This window comes from Protomyctophum parallelum (assembly GCF_964188405.1).
Source record: "Protomyctophum parallelum genome assembly, chromosome: 16".
NCBI classification, from domain to species: domain Eukaryota; kingdom Metazoa; phylum Chordata; class Actinopteri; order Myctophiformes; family Myctophidae; genus Protomyctophum; species Protomyctophum parallelum.
Window position 1 is genome coordinate 15,287,309 of NC_139711.1, and position 22,886 is coordinate 15,310,194.

At 41.5% G+C, this 22,886-nt stretch overlaps 1 protein-coding gene across 2 annotated transcripts in view; it reads right to left on the reverse strand.

Annotated features, from left to right (window-relative positions):
- Nucleotides 1-10,434: 10,434 nt before the first annotated feature.
- The window catches only part of pigg (phosphatidylinositol glycan anchor biosynthesis class G (EMM blood group)), a 91,904-nt gene continuing 79,452 nt past the window's right edge, over nt 10,435-22,886 (reverse strand). For both annotated transcript variants that reach the window (XM_083786067.1, XM_083786066.1), the window contains exons 13-14: nt 15,498-15,661; nt 10,435-11,087 (exon numbers count right to left, since the gene is read on the reverse strand). In XM_083786067.1, the coding sequence (XP_083642193.1) occupies nt 10,865-11,087; nt 15,498-15,661 (387 nt within the window). In that variant the 3' untranslated portion in view covers nt 10,435-10,864. The remainder of the gene's footprint in view (nt 11,088-15,497; nt 15,662-22,886) is intronic.

Consider the following 22,886-nt stretch of genomic DNA (forward strand, 5'->3'; position numbering starts at 1 on the left):
TAAGAGATCCTCCTCACTGGGGCGCAAGCAAAGTAATCAGAAAAAAGTAACTTTGAAAACAAAAAAACACTTTCAAACAAAAGACGGGATTGTGAATATAAATAGAGTCTGTGAGTGTCCTTGCTGGAAGCAATTTTCAGAACTGGTGCACCGTGGCAAGGAGTTCCCATGTCAATACGGCTGGCCAACGCATTTGTACCTAATCTTGAGGTGTCATCAGCAGAGGACAGAAACCTCAACAACAAAAGGAAGTTAGGATTGGACTCCAAATACCAGGTTGATCTGCTTATCAGTATAGCACACAGTAAATACCCAAAAGGTTTAGCTGAATACGAATAATCTCACAAGGGATTATTCTTATTATTCTGGAGTTCATCTATTTGAAGAAGCTCTTAAGGCCACATAACTTGTATTAACATAATCTGTATCTGGATAACCATCTGCATATAATGAACGATTTGGGCTGGCTATCTGCATTCTGTGTTTATGTCAGGTCGTTGTTGGTCAGCTATTGTCTAAAGCAGTGGTTCCCAAAGTGGGGTCCGGGGACCCCCAGGGGTCCTTGAGGGAGTTCCAGGGGGTCCCCAGCTAAATGATAGTTTGGAACCAAATGGACCCTTATGGGTCTGTAACTCTGAAAGTCTACAAATGGAACCAAACGGGTCCATTTGGTTCCATTTGTACACGGAGTTAAAATTGATTTTACAATATAAATTGGGGGTCCCAGAGATAGAAATGTCATTAAATGGGGGTCCGTAGACTAATGCATGTCAAGGGTCCCTGAAATTAAACGGGTTGAGAATCACTGCTAGAGCCATACAAATCTTCCGTTATGGGGACCCCTGGAATATCTCTTCAAATGGGGCTAATTGGTGTCAATTTGGGGGTCCTTGACCTGAAAAGGTTTGGGAACCACTGGTCAAAACTAAAGTCCCTCAGCCTATATTGGACATTCAAAGTTCTTTTCAATACTACCAATATGTCAACCTAACTTGAGGCTGTGGTGAATGGATGGATGGATTTTATTTTGTCATTGAACACAAGTGTACAAATGAATCTGTTGGCATCAATCCAATGCAATACAAAAAGGCACAATGCAAAAAAAAGGCATACGAGAGTACTTTCGATGGTACAGCGAGTTTTCCAGAGTCTGGTGGGAAAGTTGGACTTTCCGCAATCGCCTCAAGAAAAAGAGACTCTGGTGGGTCTTCTCTATCAGGGAGGATGTGTGTACTGTTGGTCTGCAGTAGGCCTCTAACCAAGGGGATGATGTTAGGTTCAGGGATGTTCATAGGATGTCAGTTAATCGAATAATAGATTATAAAAAAATATATTGAACACAAATATAACAAATAAACATAAACAAGTTTTTTTTTCTTATTTTTTTTAAAAGAGCCAAAATATAGTTTATCTAGATTTTATTTCCGTTATTATTGTGCGACTCTGTTGTACAACAAAGACTAAAATAGGGATTTAGTGGTTAATCAGACTAATCAATGTAGACAAGTATAAAATAAATCTATTAAAAATAAATAAATAAAACAAATGATTTTAAAAAGTGCTTCTCGGTTTTTCGATCAATAAAAAAAGGTCATCGACAGAATAATCGCAAAGAAAATAATTGATAGTTGCAGCAGCCCTACTTTGTATCAAATTTAAGCAGGCTGCATTTACACCTGTCCGGCTTCGGTTGAGCTCTGATCATGTGATGCGTGTTTACACCATATGTAATCTGTTTACAGATTGCTGATTGATACAAAGGATGAATTACGGATACTTTTAAATGCTTATAGATGTGTAACCTCAAGAGAGGCAAATCAAGATCTATTTATACAACAGTTCCTTGTCTAATTTCTGTTTACTGTGGTTACATGTTTTGTAACAGAAAAAAACTAATTACAGACACTTTATGACTACACTTTAGGTGCAGTATGAAGGTTTGGTATACTTTACTTTACTGATGGCTCTTGGAGTTTGGCTCAAACACTGTGACGTACACCAGCTGTGATAGTCAGCCCGACACCAGCCAGCTGTTATTATAGTTGTTGAAGTATGCCATCACACCAATAGACAGTGCTACAGCTTGAATTGATAGCAATTAGGCTTTGAACAACAAAAAGATGATGCTATACTGTATACAGTATGCTTACTATGCTAGCGTATTAAGTACTACTTAAGAGTTATGCCCTTGACAGATAAGACAAACAGGCACATTAATTAATTCAGGTCATTTTGACTGATTCTTTTTTTTAGAGAGAGAGAGAGAGATTTTGAAGTCGATTATCTTTGCCCATGAAGCTTTCAGAAGGTTCCCCTTCCATGACCATCATCATCCATCATAATTCCATCATCTCAGAAATGTTTGACATCTGAAACATTTTCTAAATATGAATTTAAGCACATGCTACTTCTGTCTGATTTTACTTCAGTCATGCTAGTGAATAGAAGGACTATGGTAAAATAGACAGATGTATTCAAGCATCACGCTCACTTTGATAGATTTCCACTACATAATGTAGGGTTTGTGGATAAAGTTAGTTTTTTCTTTGTTCAACTCAGACCTACAATGATGAGTGATTTACCTAATTTGAAAACCAGACATGATGGGACCAAATGCAGGGCAGTCAATTATCCTAAGATCTAGACTCTAGGGGCTGTATTTTGCATGTCTTAAGTACCAGGTCTTATTACCTAACTTGATCAATGCTCTTTGGCCACTCAGAATAGCCAAATGGCATTGATCATGCCTCCAGGTCTTTAGTTTACTCAAGTTAAGTAATAATAAGACCTGGTACTTAAGACACGCAAAATACAGCCCTATATGTGGAGAACATCTTAGAGGTTCTCCACAGTCCTCAACAAGCCTTTTTTCTGATGGTAGATCCTTTCTTGGAATGGATGGAAGTACTGCATTAGTGTAATGACAGCCTTGGGCACTGGTCACACAAAGTCGAAAACGCTGACTTGCATTTCAAAGCGGTTCGCTCTGAGGAATATGAGGGAGGGGAGGGTCTGCACAAAATGGATTACACTGCAGATATTCCGATGAATGATGTACATCGGTTTAAAGGGCTTGGGTGGGCTATGATGTATCCTGAAGGTCACAACAAAACCCTTTCTAGGAAATTAGACTGGCTGGGTTAGCCAATTAACTCACCATTGCTTGTAATAATCTAAAAGCTAAGTGTATCAATGTGATCACTTCCACAGAGCAAAAAGAGATGTCCTCCCCATACTTATAGGCCTACTTGTACGAATATATGTCAAGGGGGCAAAGCAGCCAGTAACACTTAGTATGGCAAAGGAGAAGACAAAATCAATATCCCTTAAAAGCCTCTCATTAGACACACACCCATTTGTTTGTGCAGAGCTGCCAGGGAAACCTGCATCTGGAAGAACTCCAGTGGCTTTTAAAAGCCAGCAACGAGCCTTTAGTGGCACAAAATGTGGTTTGTTGTACCTGCCTGTGTGCTTCTAAACCATTAAGACCATTTTCTCGTAGATGATGTCGTCATATGAAATGTACTATACATAAATAAACCTGACTTGAAGTGATTCTACCCTGCATCCAATCATTCTAGTTTTATCAGTCTTTATAGTTCTCAAATAAATTATTTATTGGTCTGGGAGCAGGAGCTGTAGGGCAGTTATTACAAATGAACTCACAGAGAACAACATGACAGTTATGGGAAACGTGACATAAAAATCACACCTGTGTGAAGTGAGGGGCGCTCTTATCATTATACATCATCATACATCATCTCATGAACTGAATTTATGTGATTGGTTAGCCGATTTGCTCGTCTACATAATCATACATTTTCCCTTCATTGTCAATGGCATGTTTGTGTTGCCACAAATTTACGTCATATTTGAGGCACATATGACCAAATTTCTCCTTTTATTGTCAATGGCAAATATGAGACGTGTGGGGACAAAATCTGTATGTATATAGGAGGGGCTAGCGCCCCTCAAAAAGGGAAAAAAGCTGAATTGTAATCATCTTATAATATTTAACATTATGATGAATGATTATGATTAATATGTTAAAAAAATTAAGTTTAGCCCTGGCGGCCGGGATTTCATAATTTGTGCAGAATAGAACAGATCCCACAATAACCGAAACAAACACACAATCTCAGTCATATATTAAGTACTGTAGTGTAGGTTTCTAATCTGCTTTTAAAAGTGTTCAGTGTATAGCAGGGTGATCCCTCTACTTGGGGAAGATACAGGAGGCAGCCTTCCCTGCGATCCATTTAGTATGAGGGATTAATGGATGGAAGAAGAGAAGACTACTGCCTGTGGGCCTGAGAGTTCTCGCTGGTTCTTATGCAATGAGTATGTCTTTTATATACTGAAGCACAATCCTATGGTCCTATGGTCTTGTGCAGTTTTATTAGCAGCATGCTAATGGGCTGTGGGCCTATTCCTCTCACTTGAGTTGAGCATGTCCAATTTTCAGTACTTTTACTTCTACTCCACTACATTTCATATCAGAGACAAATATTGTACTTTTACTCCACTACAATTATATGAAAACTTTAGTTACTAGTTACTTTGTAGATTGCGATTATTATTACTAAACAATTACATTAACCACTTCAACCCTGTATACATTTCGGCCATTTGAAAAGAGCAGATCTACAAGCTCACAATGTGACCCATTGTAAGCTTTGCGACATACATAATGAGTACTTTCTACTTTTGGTACTTTAGGTAGCCTACATTTTGACGCCATTGCTTTTGTTTGTTTTGTTTTGAATTCCGGACTTTTACTTGTAATGGAGTAGTTCTACTTTGCAGTATTGATACTTTTCCACCACTGCAGAAAGGCAGAGACCAGGCAAATCCTAGTCATACAGCCATAAAATTATCCAGGATCAATACCTCTTGCAACTGGTTGGGATTTTTAATTAGGAGCTGGCTCCAATTTGTACTTTCTGTAACCTTGATGGCTCGCAGCCATCTGCCACTTAGTGGACAACTCCTGGAGCATCACGGATTGAGGCAGTGCAACTGAGGTAAGGTTGGCTTCAAGGAAGGGCTGGAACTCAAAAGGCGGGACTCCTAATGTGGTTTTCTGAGACAGTGTAGCTTGTGTGATTAACACTCAGTGCTGTTTCTCAGGTTCTTGTTAATGAACGAGGGAGATCAGCTGGAGAATCAGAGCAGCAGCAGGAGCGCTGCTGTGTTCGCTGTAGGCCTACTGCACGGTTGTGATGAAAAGAGCTCAGCCGGAAGGCAAAGTTCTCCATCGACTGGTCAATCTTCGTTCCTATTGTCACCTAATGATCATGAAATGTGGGTGGGTCATGACCGAAAGAATAAGATCACGGATACAAGCGTCCAAAATGAGTTCTCAGACGGGTGGCTTGTGTCTCCCTTAGGGATGTGGTGAGAAGTTCAATCATCCGCTGCTCCTTTACAGATTCAAACGTCTGTATGCCACTACACTTAAAGGAGTAGAGCACCCCCCAAAAAATCTTATTTTCAATGAATAACTCGCATACCTTAACCAATAATTATCACAGCTTCACAAAGTCTTCATGAGGTGTAATTGATATAAAATAAGTTTTTTTTTTTTGGGGGGGGGGGGGGGGGGGGGGTGAATTGCTGCTTTAAAAGGGATATTTCACTTTCAATTAAAATATATATACATTAAAACGCATAAGGTCCGTCTAATGTTTGAGGGGGCTGTGATTGGATTCAAACTTGGGTCCTTATACCACTCACAGGGAGCAGTCTGTGCACTGACTGAGCCACCAGGCTCCCTTCTCAATCATTACATAAGTCAGTACAATAATTGCTCACATAAATATTGTTTGCCTTCACAACAGTAATACATAAATATCTATATAATTCGATCATGTTAAAATGCATTTCAATGATGCACTCACTTGACATCAAGTTGTAATACATTTATTAATATAAATACCGTAACTAGAAAAGTGCACTCACGTAACTAGAAAAGTGCACTCCTCAGAGTGCAAATCTCCACCAGGCCGAGTTGCCTACCCATGGGGCAGTGACGTGACACCTGTCAGGAATCAGTACGCGAGGAAGCTGCGGGGGGGAGGAACAGAGTTTGTACAACATATGGTGCAACTATTCACGTTTGTAGTGCCCTCTATGACCTTGTGGTCATAGAGGGCACTACAAACGTGAATAGTTGCAAAAGGGTTTTTAGAGGTGAGCTCTAGAGGCCTCTTATTAAATAATGGTGTCATTGCAGATTCACCAATCGTGGAGATCAAGAACATGGCTTATTGGCTTTGAAGGGTAGCAGATCTACAAGCTCTCAACATGTCATGCTGCAATGCGTTGTGGGCTTGTAGATCAGCTATTTTGATTTAAAAAAATACTTTTGATGAAAATAATCATAATACTAATAATAATAAAATAAAGAACTAGATTAATTTTTTCCCATGTTCACATTTTGTGCCATTGAACAGAATTTCTATGGGGCTACTCCTGCAAACGTTGTTTTTTGAAATGTATGAAATACTTGCCATTAATATAGTGGTTGCAACTGTATTAATTGTTTGCTCGAGTCCCGTGGTCGGAGTTCTGCTCTGGTTTTGGTGAAATATTAAGTAGTTCTGGTCATTTTCTGGGGGGCACTGGGGGCCACGCATTAAAAGTAAATTTATTCACAAAACTAGCGTCATTTGTATTACCTATTTTCTTTTTTTTAAGATATATTTTTGGCTTTTTCTGCCTTTATTGATAGATTGATAGTAGACTGACAGGAAATGGGGAGAGAGATGGGGGGGGAAGACACGCTGCAAATGCCGTCAGGATCGGGAGTCGAACCCACGGCAAGCCGGTGCCCAGACGGTTGAGCTAACCGCTCAGGCCTGTATTACCCATTTCTACCATTTAGTGCAACTTTTCATTTTTGACCCCTCTATCACACAGAACTATGTTTTCTGTGTCCATATATCACTACGCCCAAAAAATAGTTCCATGTGATAAAGGGGTCAAAGTTGAACGAAAGTTCAACTAAAGTATTTCATACAACTTAAGTAAAAAAATTGTGAACTATCCCTTTAATGGAAACTGGAAAATCTGATAAATACATCTTGATAACATTACTCTAGAGATGAGTGCTGATTTGCGTGAGCTTTGGACAAAATCTGTAAGAGCAGTTGCAAAAAGTGTTTTTCTTTTTGCGGCTTTCGCCTTTATTTTATATATTTTTATAGAGGGACAGACAGTAGGCTGACAGGAAATGGGGGAGTGACATGCCGTAAAGGCCGTCGGGATCGGGAGTCGAGCCCGCGGCACACTGCCAGACTCCAGCTACCGGCCAAGGTGCCTGGACCGCTGAGCCACGGCCCAGGCCCAAAAAGTGTGTTTTGACAAAACTGGCATGATCCAAGAACACAGGGAAAACAAATTAGTTTTTACCATACGACCTAGCTACCGTCAAGAATTATACATGAAGCCAATTTAAAAACGTTTAGGTGGAGGTTCTTCCTATACTGGCGGGAGTATGCAACTATGCATGCAAGGTTTCACAGATCATTCCAGTGGTGCTGGACATGACATACAGAGACATACAGAGGGACAGAGTTGAAACCATACAGTGATTGCCTTCGGGAGTTCGACCTGGAGGAGATAAGTGAAAAGTGGTTTTAATCCTGTTCCCTTGGATCACCATGTTCTTAAATAAATAACAAATATGATGTAGAATAAAGCTTATGAGATGATTGAAAGTCTTTCAAAATGTAATCTCCAAATTGTCATGTACGCCCCCCCCCCCGCTCAGTAAAGACTGGCCTTCCCACAGAATCTGTGATTCAAACTAGATTCAGTCATCGTCATTTATTGTTAAAAAAAAGAAAGAAAAAAAGACTCAACTGAGAAATGAACTAATATAAAGTAAGACCGTTCATTTATTTATTTATGGGACACAAACACGCAAATATATTTTGATCAGTAGTCATTCTGTCACTTTTATATTTTGGTTAAAGTTTGCCATTACATTGTTAAGGTCACTGCACACAGAGCGTGTTTTTCGGATTTTTAGCAGCGTTTTTCCAACTGTTTTTCGAGAAAACGTGTCCAGTGTGCAACCACCTTTATTGTCCTCAGCCATGTCAAAATGTATCATCAAATAAATAATTGTTATGTGATAAATCAGTGCTCCACTTATTTCCCCAAACAAAAACACAATAAACACCAAAAAGATGAACCAAAACATTAACTTAATTTAAGAAGTAAATAATACAATAGAAAGAAATCAATAATTTAAACGTCAGGGTTGCTTCTATTAAATAAAAACACTAACACAAACAAAGGAAAGGAAGGTATCACAGACGTAAACACATAAACCATCAAAATACAGTAGCGTGATGCAAGTACAGTTTAGCATACAGTATGCTATTTTGCACATAATGGCTTATCCGTGGCCCGGGCCGAACCTCTGGTACAGAATACAAGTGGAAAATGTGGCGCTTTATCTTGCTCGACGTTATTTGTTCTGACATCGCGATGCGTTGATCAATCGGCGTGTTCAAGTTCCGGTACCCAGCATTGGCCGAGTTATTGCGCAAGTAAAAATAGCCTCTCTCCCTCTCTCTTATGCTGAACTCTAGTCTAATGTCATGTCACACACCTCTTCCGCCCTTCTCTGTCTCTATGACAAATCGAGCTCTGGATGGACGTCTGCGTATGGATGAACTTTATGTAAAATATAGTAGTAGATCATCATTCACTACCATCACTTCCCAGAAGTGATGGTAGTGAATGATGGACATTGGTGTTCAAATGTATAATTTCTGATTACAGTGCATTATACCGTATATCGCTGTATATATATAACAAGCGATAAAGTTCCAGAATATTGGCAATAATATTGTATAAATGATTCATTCCTATGAAGCTCAGACAGACCACCAGTCTGCGTGAAATACTATTCAATTAAAATAATGAATCTAGGAAGTTCTAACTTCTGAGTTGAGTATAGGTTAGAGTCAGTGACTCAGTCAGATTGCTGCACACTACAAACAGCTACTTTTACATAACCAGATGTACGGGGGTATTGTGTAGGCAGGGAAACCCACTGCAGAAAATGTATGGATACGCCTATATATGGGCCTATGGGATAGGTTCATTGTTACTGTATGTCTGAGTCAGACTGAACGCTGGCCTTCCCTCCCAGTAGTCAATTTGGGTCATTATTAATTAGTGTGGTTGCTATAGGCCAGTGGTTCTCAAACTTTTTCACGTCAAGGACCCCCAAATTGACACTCTTTAGCCTGCGGACCCCCATTAGAAAATATATGCCAAGGACAGTAGGACACCGATAAGAGAAGTTTTTACGGCTCTAGCAGTGATTTTCAACCATTTTAATTTCAAGGACCCCCATGAGTTTGATCTGAATTAGGCTACGGTCCCCCATTTCTATCTCTGGGACCCCAATGTATATTGTAAAAAAGTTAATTTAACTCTGAGAGTGTACAAATGTACAGTTGTACACTCATTTGGTTCCTAACTATCATTTAGCTGGGGACCCCCTGGAACGCCCTCAAGGACCCCTAGGGGTCCCCGGACTCCACTTTGGGAACCACTGCTATAGGCAACACAAAAACCTAAATTCACACAGGCGTTCTTCCGGTTTAAAAAAAAAGAAAGAAAAAAAGAAAGAAAAAAAGCATTGACGTTGGACAGGTGTTGTTGAGCTAATGGGAATATGTTACCTGTATTATAATATATAGGCGTATCAAAATACACACAAGCAGTGCGATGACGGCACCATCTGGATCTCACAGGTTGTAAGAAGAAAGGAGCTTGTGAGATACAGATGGTTTGATTAAACTCCAGACACTGTTCATTGGCATAAAACATCAAACAACATGGACATACTTACTTCATCTTTCTACGTGCCCGGTATCCGTCTACCACAGCAGCTAGAGTCAAAGCAATTGGACTGACACAATTGCAATGAGCTCACATCGTTAGGAGAGGCATTTTTGCTGTTGCCATTTCTTTGAGTGTGAATGAGGTTAAATGGCAAACTCTCAGCTTTAATCCTGGGAGTCTTGTATTAACGATCATCACCAGGCTCTTGATGTGGTGGTTGGCTCCTCTCTCTTACTGCTTCACATTTCAATGCATCTCTGTGACGATTAAGGGTCTGAGCGATTACACCAGCCTGGAGCTTCAAGGTATAGGCACAGATTGTATTGCTAGACATTTCTCTTCAACGCTATACCTTATGAAATATGATGAGTAGGAAATCAGTACAGATGGGGAGAAAAGCTGCTAAAGTTTCTCACGTCTGATTAGATGCCCTGTAGCAGGGGCTGCAGATGAAGCTGATGAATGTTAAGCCTAATATTAATAAATACACTGAGCATAAATATAAAACAATACATTTATGTACGAATAGATCTCACTGTACTGTACATCCCTGAGGAAATCAGAAATAATGCATGGATCCGTTTCATTTTTATTCTGACCAGTTCCTGCTCTCTAATCTGCAAGTGAACAACATGAAGAATCTTCTAATCTAGGATATGCTGAAGTTGACTTCACCTTTTTGATGATTGGTTCCCTTCTGTAGCCATTGTGTCCCGTCAGTGTCTTGTTGAGGAAGATGCTGCAACTTTAAGCCTAACTGATACTGTGTGAGCCAAGCCCTGGCTCATACAATATTATCTAGTATTGGACCACCATGAGCCAAGCCCTGGCTCATACAATATCATCTAGTATTGGACCACCATGAGCCAAGCCCTGGCTCATACAATATTATCTAGCCACGGCTTGGCTCACACAGTATACGGATTAGGCATTACGTGTTAACATCTCTCCAGATAAATGCCTATTTCTAATAATCATGGAAGGTCCTCAGAACCTATGACTTGCCGGAACTGTGGCCTTGCTCCATCGTGCTAAAGAAGAGACAGACGCCAGCAGTCAGCAGAATATGCATGGCCTCGTACAGGAGTTTGGGCGAGAACACGCTCCAGATGAACAGGTGGTATCGCAGGGCAGTTATCAACAGGATGTAGGCCGCCACCGGCACAGACCTCAGCAGGGCCAGACAGTAGCAACCATGGGCCATCATTACCGGGCTCCTGTAGAGAAGAGGACGGGACCATGTTAGAACTTTCAGAACTTTATTGAGAGGATGGCCCCTTCAGATGCAGCATCTTGTTTTAGAGGGGGGGGGGGTCCTATACACATAACTACAACATTACATCCAGTGCAAGTACACAGTACAAACACACAGGTGCAACATAACATACAGTACAAATCCACAAGACATACGCATAAAGTTAGCTTAAGCTCATTTACATAAATAATGGAGAAAACAGTACCTGTATCAAAGTTAGAAATAAACTTCAAGCCGTTTTAAAAGCATGAACAGATTGTTTGGAGATGTGAATACAGGGAAGTCCTGAAGCGGCCTAGAGAGGTAGTTGATCTGAGTGAGATCGGAGGATTGTTCCAGTCAGATGGAGCTTTGTAGTGGAATGACCTGCGTCATATTATTTTGGGAACAGTAAGGTAGGGGTGTTCTGTGTGTCTATGTGGATATGGGGATGTGAATGGTTTCAGAGACTGGGAACAGTAAGGTAGGGGTGTTCTGTGTGTCTACGTGGATATGGGGATGTGAATGGTTTCAGAGACTGGGAACAGTAAGGTAGGGATGTTCTGTGTGTCTACGTGGATATGGGGATGTGAATGGTTTCAGAGACTGGGAACAGTAAGGTAGGGATATTCTGTGTGTCTATGTGGATATGGGGATGTGAATGGTTTCAGAGACTGGGAACAGTAAGGTAGGGATATTCTGTGTGTCTATGTGGATATGGGGATGTGAATGGTTTCAGAGACTGGGAACAGTAAGGTAGGGATATTCTGTGTGTCTATGTGGATATGGGGATGTGAATGGCTTCAGAGACTGGGAACAGTAAGGTAGGGATATTCTGTGTGTCTATGTGGATATGGGGATGTGAATGGTTTCAGAGACTGGGAACAGTAAGGTAGGGATATTCTGTGTGTCTATGTGGATATGGGGATGTGAATGGTTTCAGAGACTGGGAACAGTAAGGTAGGGATATTCTGTGTGTCTATGTGGATATGGGGATGTGAATGGTTTCAGAGACTGGGAACAGTAAGGTAGGGATGTTCTGTGTGTCTATGTGGATATGGGGATGTGAATGGTTTCAGAGACTGGGAACAGTAAGGTAGGGGTGTTCTGTGTGTCTACGTGGATATGGGGATGTGAATGGTTTCAGAGACTGGGAACAGTAAGGTAGGGGTGTTCTGTGTGTCTACGTGGATATGGGGATGTGAATGGTTTCAGAGACTGGGAACAGTAAGGTAGGGGTGTTCTGTGTGTCTACGTGGATATGGGGATGTGAATGGTTTCAGAGACTGTTTCAGGTATGAAGGACAGTTGAAGTGGACGCATTTAAAAGTTAGGGCCAACGATGTAATTGCGTTCCCGTCGTTGAACATTGGAGCATGATGAATCTTAGGCTTCATAAACTAAAAATGCACAGGGCAGATGTGACCAATACCTTACATAATTTAATCACTTAAAAGAAAAGAAAAAAGATTAATGTGAATTGTGGAAATAGCCGATGTACACGCTCAAAATGCGTCATATTGTGAAGAGTTTTGAGCTTGTATTATTTTCTTTTATTTAAAGAAAATGTTTAACGCACAGTATATGAACCTTTTTCAACATGGAAATGATCATTAATGATTATTACTATTATGCAAAGGATTATTGCGATTGTCTCAGACAGGCCTTGTTACGGTGCTATACGATGACATTCACATTCTTCCGATATATGGCTTTTATTCAAAGACATAAGAACCAAAAGATTGTTGCCCTAAGGGCATTCAAAGTAAAACCTTCGCTTTTGTTATTCATATCAGCGATGTGAAAAGCAAGAGTGGCATAGTCCGTGATCGTCTAGTCAAAGCCATGCTTTGAGGCTTTGAGGCTTCTTGTGTCATACTCTCCACTGTCTCAAGGTTCAATGCTGACTCTACTTTATAGATTCGTATAAAACAGCCTTGCCTGTCTAGCCACGACAAGAATCTGAACATATTTTCTTAGCATAAATCTGACCAGGCTGCAGGCACATTTTCGTGAGGGTTTGTTGATCTTAAAAGAAAACTTACACCAAAACAAACAAAGTAATCAAAACACAGGAATGGTGCATGGACAAGATTTGGGATTTTTGAACCAGACATGATGTAATATGATGAATATGCACCTATTACTCACCTACACATACTATGCACATGCAAAAGCATGCACGCTAAGGAAAAAACAAAAAAAGGACAGAAAAAATAAAGGAAAAACGGACATACTGTACAAAAGCCTCACTGAACACAAACACTGTACACTACAGTATATCCCCTGGCTTGAATAAAGAAATATCTGACCCATTTAAACACGTACGTAAAGGAGTGCAGGATCCCTGCTCAGTAGGAGGCTATACTGTATGCCCTAGCCGTGGGGGAGGAACTTCAAACCTAGAGGAACGGTTCTTTTTCCCAAGATGCTATAAGAAGCACACTGATAAAGTAGGAAGAAGTGGGGGCAGCGTACAGCTTGTAGTCCGAGATTCAAGGACACAATGAGATATTTTAGATTAAACCCAGCCGGACACTTCGACTCGGGGTTTCTTTAAAAGTAATACGCCAGATGACAAATTGTGTTTCCTGACTCAGATGTTCCTGTTTTCATAGATGTGTCAGAAGCACTTTTGTTTTGTGCACACCAAACTCATTAGTGGTAATTTAACTCAAGAGTGTAAAAATAATCGACCCTCTCATAGTTAAACTAACACTCAGGGCTGTACTGTGTGGTGTCAGAAGTAAGTACTATATTAGGGGCATATTGATCAGAGCTACATGGCTCGGTCCATTCTTGGCATTCTGCAGGCTGATATAATGGACAAAAAAAAAACACACACACACATTGGTGAACGACCAAAGTGAAATATCACTTTAAGTTCAGTCGCAAAGTAGGGGGTGGTAGACCAGTTCAGGAGGTATTGATCAAAGTCCATTTCCAGTAGCCCTCTCTGTGTGGACGCGCTGCTGATGGGGCAAGAGTTCATTCAAAGAGAGCTAGATTGTGTCAGGCTATTTTAGAGCTTCATCTATCATGGCCTCTTGAGTGCATCTTCGCAGGTGGGGCTTTTCCTGGGAAGGCATTCTTGAGGATGGCACCACGCTATGAATAATGAGAACAGGAAATGCTTGGCAAAGTGTCCCGCACTGTAATGCGGCGTATAATCTGATGTCAGCTGGATATAATGTGATATTGGTTGAAGATGCATCGGCTTAAAAAAGAAACGAGGCATGCCGGATGTTTCTAATTTGAGGTTTGTCTGGTTGTTCATAAGGCATAATTGAAATGTGTCCAAACATAATGTAGCAGACGCTCTTAATCCAGCTCGATTTACAGTAAGGAAGAACACCAATACATCAAATACATAGAAATACTCATCTAGGACTAGATCATAAGTAAAACTAAGAACCTAACATCTGTCTAACAGTAGAATATCTGCACAATGAAACTGTAAGTATACACTATAGAATGCTATGTCTACTTACGTAATATGTATAATATATCTAAATTACATATTTTAGCCTTTGCATATGCCTGCAAGGTCGAGACTAGGGCAAGTGCTACGGGCTAAGATGGAGTCTGAAGAGGTGAGTTTTCAGACTATGGCGGAAGATTGGGCGAGAGAGTTCATTCCATAGTTTGGGAGCCAGAAGGTCTGGGACATGTAGTCCCAGACTCTTCAATTCACTGTGGGGTGAACTTGGCGGTCTTCAGAGTAAAACATCCGGCTGCAGCCGTGGCAGGGGGCGCCATCTGGCGAGGGTCAAGTGTGGCAGCCAATGTGCCAATTAATTATTCCGACACCGCCAGTGTTTTTAGTATTTTTACCTTATTTTGCCGACCTGCGGGACGCAGTACGTGAACAGGATGTAAACAAAGGCTGTGTGGAGTGGCGGACGATCATCTTTTCTTTCACCCGGAAAATACATTTTGTACTCGGTTCGTTAGTTATGGGCCGTTGACTATAGCTTCTTTCGACCCGAAAACGCAATCTGGGAAAAGAATCAGAGATAAATATATTCTTTCTAAATCTGATATCGTATCATGGATGTGGATGCCAAGCGAAATTTTCACTTCCGATTAATTTCTGGTTGTATCCGTCTCCTAGCAGCCTAGTATCATTCATACGTTGGTGAAGAGAGCCATCTATGGTAGACCACTGAAAAGACCACAGGACGTGATCGTGATGTGAGTGTCAAGTCAATATCTCCCCTGAGCTAGAGGGAATTCCCTTAGTGGTTAAGATGTTGGTTTTCCATGCATGCAGGAGACCCGGGTTCGAATCCCGGGCGTTACACACACGCGTTGGATTTGATGGGACGTGGATATGACGTGCTTGGCAGACATTTAAGACATAAATAATAAACACTCAAAGCTTGCAACTGACCTGTCCCTCTCTGAGCTGAGGAAGCAGACTAGATGGCACGCCCACAGCAGGGGTCCAGCGTAGGTGCTGAGCGCCGTTAAGAAGATGGCGGGTGCTTCCACGTAACTTTCCAGTCCAACAAAGCCAACGGAAATGTCAACAGTGGCAATGTTGTTGGAGTTCCCCTGCAGGTACAGAAATGCACATTAATAATAATAAGAGAACAAAAATACATCACATGGCTGCACCCGGGACGTATCCTCAGTGATGTATCCCAAGGTCATCGGGGTTTCGGGTCTCGCGAACATCATACCCCTTGCTCAGGTGATCAAGTCCCGACTTACGTCCCAGTAGCTACCCTCGATCAGACCCACTAGGGAAAGACCAGGGCCACACAATCCGTTGGAACCACTCCGGAACTACTATGCCGGGACTGAGAGGTACAATTCTGGCATGTGGAGGGACTAGGGCACTAGGCTCTGTGGGTTGCCTCCTGTCCGGGCCCCTCCTACGTATCACCAGGTCCACTCCTACTCTCACCAGGAGTACAGCTAGTACCTGTGCGTTGCACCAGACTCCCAGCACCAGATAATAATAATAATAATAATACAATCACTTTAATGGGAATCTTAGAGAAAATGGTTTCAAATGTTCACCTATAATGCCAGGTAGAAAGAGGTTTAAAAAGGCCTAGACGTACGGTGGCTTTTTATTTCCTTCATCGTTGATTTTAATGTGTGTGTGTGTGTGTGTGTGTGTGTGTGCCTGGATTGTCTGTTTTATCCCAAGATTGGCATTTGAAATGTTCAGAGTTGGGACATTTTGAGCTGTTCTTTCCCTTTAAGATCATTACTCAGAGGTTGTGCCAACTTCGCACTGGCCCAGTTGTTTAGTCTTTGGATCCCCAGTACAGACAAGGGCAGTGGTAATAGGCACCGCTCTGCTAAGAGCCTCCACGCTGACGTGATGAGAGCCGCTGCCACTGAACCTCCTGTTATGTGTAAGAAGAGTACCCACAGCGGTCAAGTACTGTATGCACTAATGCTATTGTTTTAACAGATTCTGGGCGGGAACCCCTTTGTGTTATACTTTAGCTATTGAAAAATAGCAGATCTACAAGGTTGTAGCACGGCACCGAGTATATATATATTCAAAGATTTGTGCCACATTTTCACGATAAAAAAAAAATAGCAGACGCTATGAGCTTGTAGATCTACTATTTTTCAATAGCTAAAGTATAACATAATGCTTAGTTAAAACACCAAAAAGGGTTCCCGTTTAGAATGGGTTAAACTCAAATCTTTGCTTCTGGGGGGGGGGTCCCTGGAACAACATATTTTCAAATGGGGGTCAGCAGCAAATTTCATTACATTTTTGGGGTCCTTGAAATGAAAGTTTGAAAACCACTGACATACAGTACTGTAGAAACATAGATTTTTCAGAAAATTTAGGATTTAGAAGCCTTTTTGAAAAAAGTAATCGGCCTCAGATCTAAATGGGTTAAATACAGAATTACATGTGTGGTTTATTTTCTCCTAGAACACATTTTCAGCCACAGTAGTAGTATATAAAACAGCCAAATATCACTGTAATATGCTGTAGAAATGTGATGTATTTTGTGATTAACCTTTGAATTATCGTGTGCTACCGTAACCTTAACCAGAAGGTTTCCTTCTCCTTCAGAAATCCCAATAAATATATATTTTTAATGCATTTGGTATAATTGGTATAAGTAATTTTAATGTTTATTTTATTTGTTAATTAATAAGGGCACTACAAGAAATTTCACTAAAACTACCGGTAGTATTTTTTTTAAATCAAACATGAAAAAATAAACTAACAATGTCCTTATAATTGGTATGCATCATCTTCAAATTGGTCAGACTCTCACATAATCTATACTATAATAGAGCGAATGTCTGAGTGTGTGAGTGAGTGTGTGTCCGACCGCATTATCTCCTCATTATCTCCTCATTGCCTGCACTTTTCACACAGGCATTGACCATATGAATATGGAGGGCGTAACGGAGCCCTTTTTTCGATTTGACACATTAATGATTATTAATTAATTTATTAGTGAATTAAAAACGCACCCGGGTGCAGTACCCCCCGCAGCCACAGGGCGGCAAAACTCCTCTCCCCAGAAATCACGTGTCACCAGTGAATTGCATTTTGGGACGGTCACTGATTAATACTGGGACAGTTTTCCGCGTAACTTCAGTTGTTTCGCCTGCTGTCAATTTTGCTCGCGAGTTTTCCGCCTAACTTCAGTTGTTTCGCCCGCTGTCAATTTTGCTCGCAATAGACAGCGGCCGAGCGATCGGGATATTTCCAACCCCCTTACGCATCGACACAATTACTACATACAACAAACAACATGCCACGAAGAACAGCCTCAAGGACCCTAGCGCATTCTTCCACGCACCTATACCCTTTTTCACACCGCCCCCAGCCAACGGAGGTTGTGTGTGTGTGTGTGTGCAGACTACTTTCGCTGTGAGCATGTGTGTGTGTAAACTACTTAAGCTGTGAGTGCGCACGTTCGTATGTGTGCGCGTGCGTCATCGCGTGGCCGTTTTCACTTTTCAGTTAGCTATAAACACAACACGAGATATAACTGTCTTGAACATAAGCCACACACACACAGCGTGAAGTGGCTACAGCGCACGCTCTGGTGAAAACAGCTAATCTACAAGCTCACAACATCACAGGTTGCAAAAGCCATGAGTTCTCTCAAGCCAAAGCTCACAATTGAGACCGTTTTGGACGCAAATCCACCTGCAAATTGGATCTGTGCGACTGTCCATATATAGCTGCATGTCAAACTGGGGGTCCTTGATACTTTTCAAATGGGCCTCTGTGGGCTAATAAGTGTAAATGCTGCGGTCCTTGCTCTTGCCATGAAAACGTTTCCCTACCATGCATTTGGAAGAATACTTTAATGTTATACTGCTGTTTTTATTCATAAAAAACCACACACACACACACACACAAATTTATTATACAAGTTAAAATATATCAGAACGGGTAAGGACTAGTGATAGTAATACAACGTTGTCAGTCCTCCATTGTGCTGTTAATTGAGCTTGAAGTGAAATGTTTTCGTTTTGCTGGCAAACACACTTCAATTGGGGTTCAGAATGAGCATTCTGCCAATAACAGTATTCATGTTTCCCGTCTCAAGGCTTTAACATCAATAGTTGGGAAAACAAACCCTAGGCTCTTGCATTGAAAAAGTATTGCCCGAGTCTGCTTTGCCGTATGCGTCAGAAAAGTAGCTTTTAGACTAGGTTTGGTGGGGACTATTGTCCCCCCAGAGTGCCTATTACGGTTGGGTGACAGCTCCTATAAAGGGTACTGCAAAACAAGACTTTTGGACAGTCTGTCCCTCAACCAGCGAGCCGCAGGAATTCTGTTCAGGACATAAATTCCTTATGGTATACAATACTGGACTAATCTGCTACTTAGGCATCCACATCACAACGCTTTCCTCTGAGAATGCAACAAATACCAATGACAAGGTCAACCACACAAACATATACGCAGTTATCATTTAGATTTTATATGGTATACAATGTATATATATATTCCTACGTGTCTTATATTGTTCTTTGTTTTGCACTGTACTGCATGTACGATCCATTTGTCCTTGATGTGTGCCAGTATGTACAGTAAAACTGTAAGAAGCTGTCAGTAAGTTTGTGTGCTCATGTCAACTTGAAGCGATTCGGTGCCCAACTTCAAACATTCACCATGGCTATTCTGTGTGGCACTGATGTGGGTATTTCAGATCAGTGACATTAAATCAAATTTATGTCATTTCAGGGATGCCGTGGATTACAGCTTTGTTGAGAATGCCATCATTCAGAAGTCTATAATTTCATGCCTGGGTGCCTGGAGTGGCAATTATTCGATGGTGGCCTATTCCCAAACCTGTCATAGTATTAATGACTCAAGAGTGAAGATGGTCATTAAATTGTTTGTGATGTGGATGCCAGCTTGAGCGTTGACAACACGCATTAGCAAACCAAATACGGTTGTCCTCGCTGGAGGTGAAGTCTAAGGCCAGTTATCATTCCTGCCAGTGAAGTGTTCTTCATCTCTTTCTCTTAAGCCTTAAGACCTGAGGACCCGATTCTACAAAATGTCTTCTGAAAACCCATGTTTCTATGTCAGTGGTTCTCAAACTATTTCATGTCAAGGAGCCCAAAAATGATATGTATTTGGCCGCTGACCCCCATCTGAAAATATGTTGTTCCAGGGACCACCCGAAGCAAAGGTTTGAGTTGATAACGCTTGCTGTGAAACAATATATTCGAAGATGTGCACACATTTTCACGATTTCTCAACAGCTAAAGTTTAAATTATAAGTGGTTAAAAGCTAAGGTGACACAGATGCGTACCCTGTCTTAATGGGTTAATTGAGACCCTTACTTGAATGTTCGGAGGATGGTTCACAGGTGAGAAACAGGTCACACTGCCACGATTGAATCATTACAACACTTGAATAATTAATGCCACTTTCATTATTTCTTCATAAATCTCAGAAGATGCAAAAAATTCTGTTTTGTCTGGAGGTTCACGTTAACAGTATATAATAGTTTGTCCCTATAGGGTAGGTACCCTCACAAAAACATGCAGTGATCCTGGACTCTATACTGCCTCTACCAGAGAAGTGGCTGAGGGATGTAGAGAAACGCAAGTGGATATGTTGAAAACGGACATCTCAGGGGTTATTGCCATGCTGGCTTGCGTTGGACATTTGTCTAAATTATGTATTTGCCATGGACATACACGTGAGCAGACAATAATGTTACCAGAAACACAAAGAGCTAGCCCTAAATGTACAGTACTAGAATTTCGCGGCCGATTCGCGGCCGCTCATCCCAGATATACGTTGCCGCGCACTATGGGAAGAAGGAAATTGCGGGAGTTGACTCCACATGTAGTAACGGATGGGTTATTAGTTATTATTACTATGTGTCCTTATTAGTGTAGTGTAGTGTAGTCAACACGTTATGGCTCATACACACTGCCCGGTATTTGCTCCGATTATGCTGTCGGGGAGCATTTTTGGCGCTGGCCGACAAAACCGCTGATCTGACGTTAAGCGGTGCCCAAAAGGTAGATCAGGATCTACCAGTATAGATCACAAAGGCTTTGCAGTTAGACCACATGACATGGCCCTAAAAATATATATAATTTTAATATAAAAAACAAATTTTGCATCTGCCGCTTGAGATGACCTGAGATGACTTGATTGATTGACATCAAAAAGGGCCTGTCAGCTGAAACACACAATGCAATACTTGTTGTTGCGTACAATCATCAGTAGCAAAGTCAAATACCAAAAATAAAAACCCTACCATTTCCCCCCTCTATTTCCCATTCCATGTGCGTTTGTCTTATAGTTCTCTGGCCTCTGTACTACTGCCACCTACCGTCCATTCATTGTATTACACAGTGGGTGAAAGAAACACACCCCTTACTAAACCCCACCCATCAGAGGTGTGGTGTCCAGAGGTACCTTTGACATGACATTTTGTGTGTGTGTGTGTGTGTGTGTGTGTGTGTGTGTGTGTGTGTGTGTGTGTGTGTGTGTGTGTGTGTGTGTGTGTGTGTGTGTTTCGATGTGCAGGGCGTTGCTGAAAATGAGCACCTGTGCTCAGCTACTTCCCTGGGTAAATAAAGAATAAAAAAATGAAAGGTACCTTTCAAAACCTATAGAAGTCAGCCTGGTACAGACGAACGGGACACCACTGTATGTAGCCTATGAAAGGCTCCTCAATTACATTTTGTAACTATTTTCAGCAATGGGATGATAGTTTTATTTGGTGGGTATATGGGCTATTCGTTTTGAAAGTAGCTCTGAAGTAAAAAAAAGTGTGGGCAGCCCTGGTATAGATGATTATATATATATATATATATATATATATATTCATTCCGTGGGTAAATCCCTGTAGGCTACCCACATATTGGTAGCCTATATTAGCCCAATATTGGCGTTACGCATTTCACTTGAATAAAGTTGTGTGCGCACGTGCACATGCGGAGAAAGACAGTTATTTAATGAAACTCAAGATTATAACGTCCTGTCTCGCTGCCGCCGTGTATAGGCTGCACGGCTATTCCTGTGTGTGTGTGTGTGTGTGCGTGCGGTGGAGAGAGAGAGATCGTGGCTTCCAGGCGAGCGTGTGTGTGTGTGTGTGCGCAATCAAATGTACTCGGCAGTATGGCTGGCAGGCGAAATGGCGAATTTGAACGGTGTAATTGTAATAGTTTGTCACAAACCAAAATATGTCAAAGAACAATGTTGATGTAACTAAGAGATTCGCTGAGAGAGCGATATTTAATATACAGAGATTTAGAAGGAATAAGCAAAATGGTGAGGCGGAGTCCGGACAGTGGACAGGACTGTCAGGGAGACTCGGAGATCAGAGCAGCACAGGCTGAGAGGCAGAGCTAGTAGCCAATTAAAAGACGGAGTAGTAGTTGCCAGGTTCGCGAATTGTAAGCGAGTCGTAGTGTGTGTTGAATGGCATTTGTGGGCTTGTGAATGAATTTTCTCACATGTAATTTGTGCTCACTTGCATAGACCTGGCGAATTTAGCGTGGTGAAAGGGCAACAGTGTTCCGGGGGTGTGGGTGCTTGGGGCGATAATGTTTGTAGTAAACAAATGCATTGCCGCCGTGAGTGTGGACGGGAGGCATCTTTGGTGGCACTGCAATGAGCATTTTTTGGCGGGTGGTGTCGAGAGTTGGCGTTGGGCGCGATAGGAGGAGATAGGTCCCGAACACTGCGAAGGTAAGTGTGTGACGTCACTGCCGTGTGAGTGTGTGTGAGTGTAGTGTGTAAGATGGTGTTGTGGGTGTTGCAATAGCGACGTAGCTGTTGTGGCTTTGGGTTTCTTGCCATGTGTTGGGTACAAGTTCTCACTTGTTAATATAGATACCAGGGCAGTGGGTCGAGAATATGGTTGAATATGGTCCAAGTCAACCATTACAGGTCTGTAACTCTGAGGGTGCACAAATGTACATTATGGGAAAAATACAACTGTGCTACTGCAATGGTTCCCAAATTCTTTCATGTCTAGGACCCTCAAATCTACACTAATTAGCCCACAGACCCCCATTTGAAGAGATATGCCAGGGACCCCCAAGATTTTTAAGGCTCTAGCAGTGATTCTCAACCCGTTTAATTTCAAGGACCCCCAGTTTGACGTGCATTAGTCTACGGACCCCCATTTAATGGCATTTCTATCTCTGAGACCCCAATTTATATTGTAAAATCAATGTTAATTTAACTCGGAGTGTGTACAAATTGAACCAAATGGAACCAACTTTAAGAACCAGTGTGCTAGTGAACTCAAAACGCCTGCGGCCTCTGAGGCTAGTGAACTCCTAATGTCC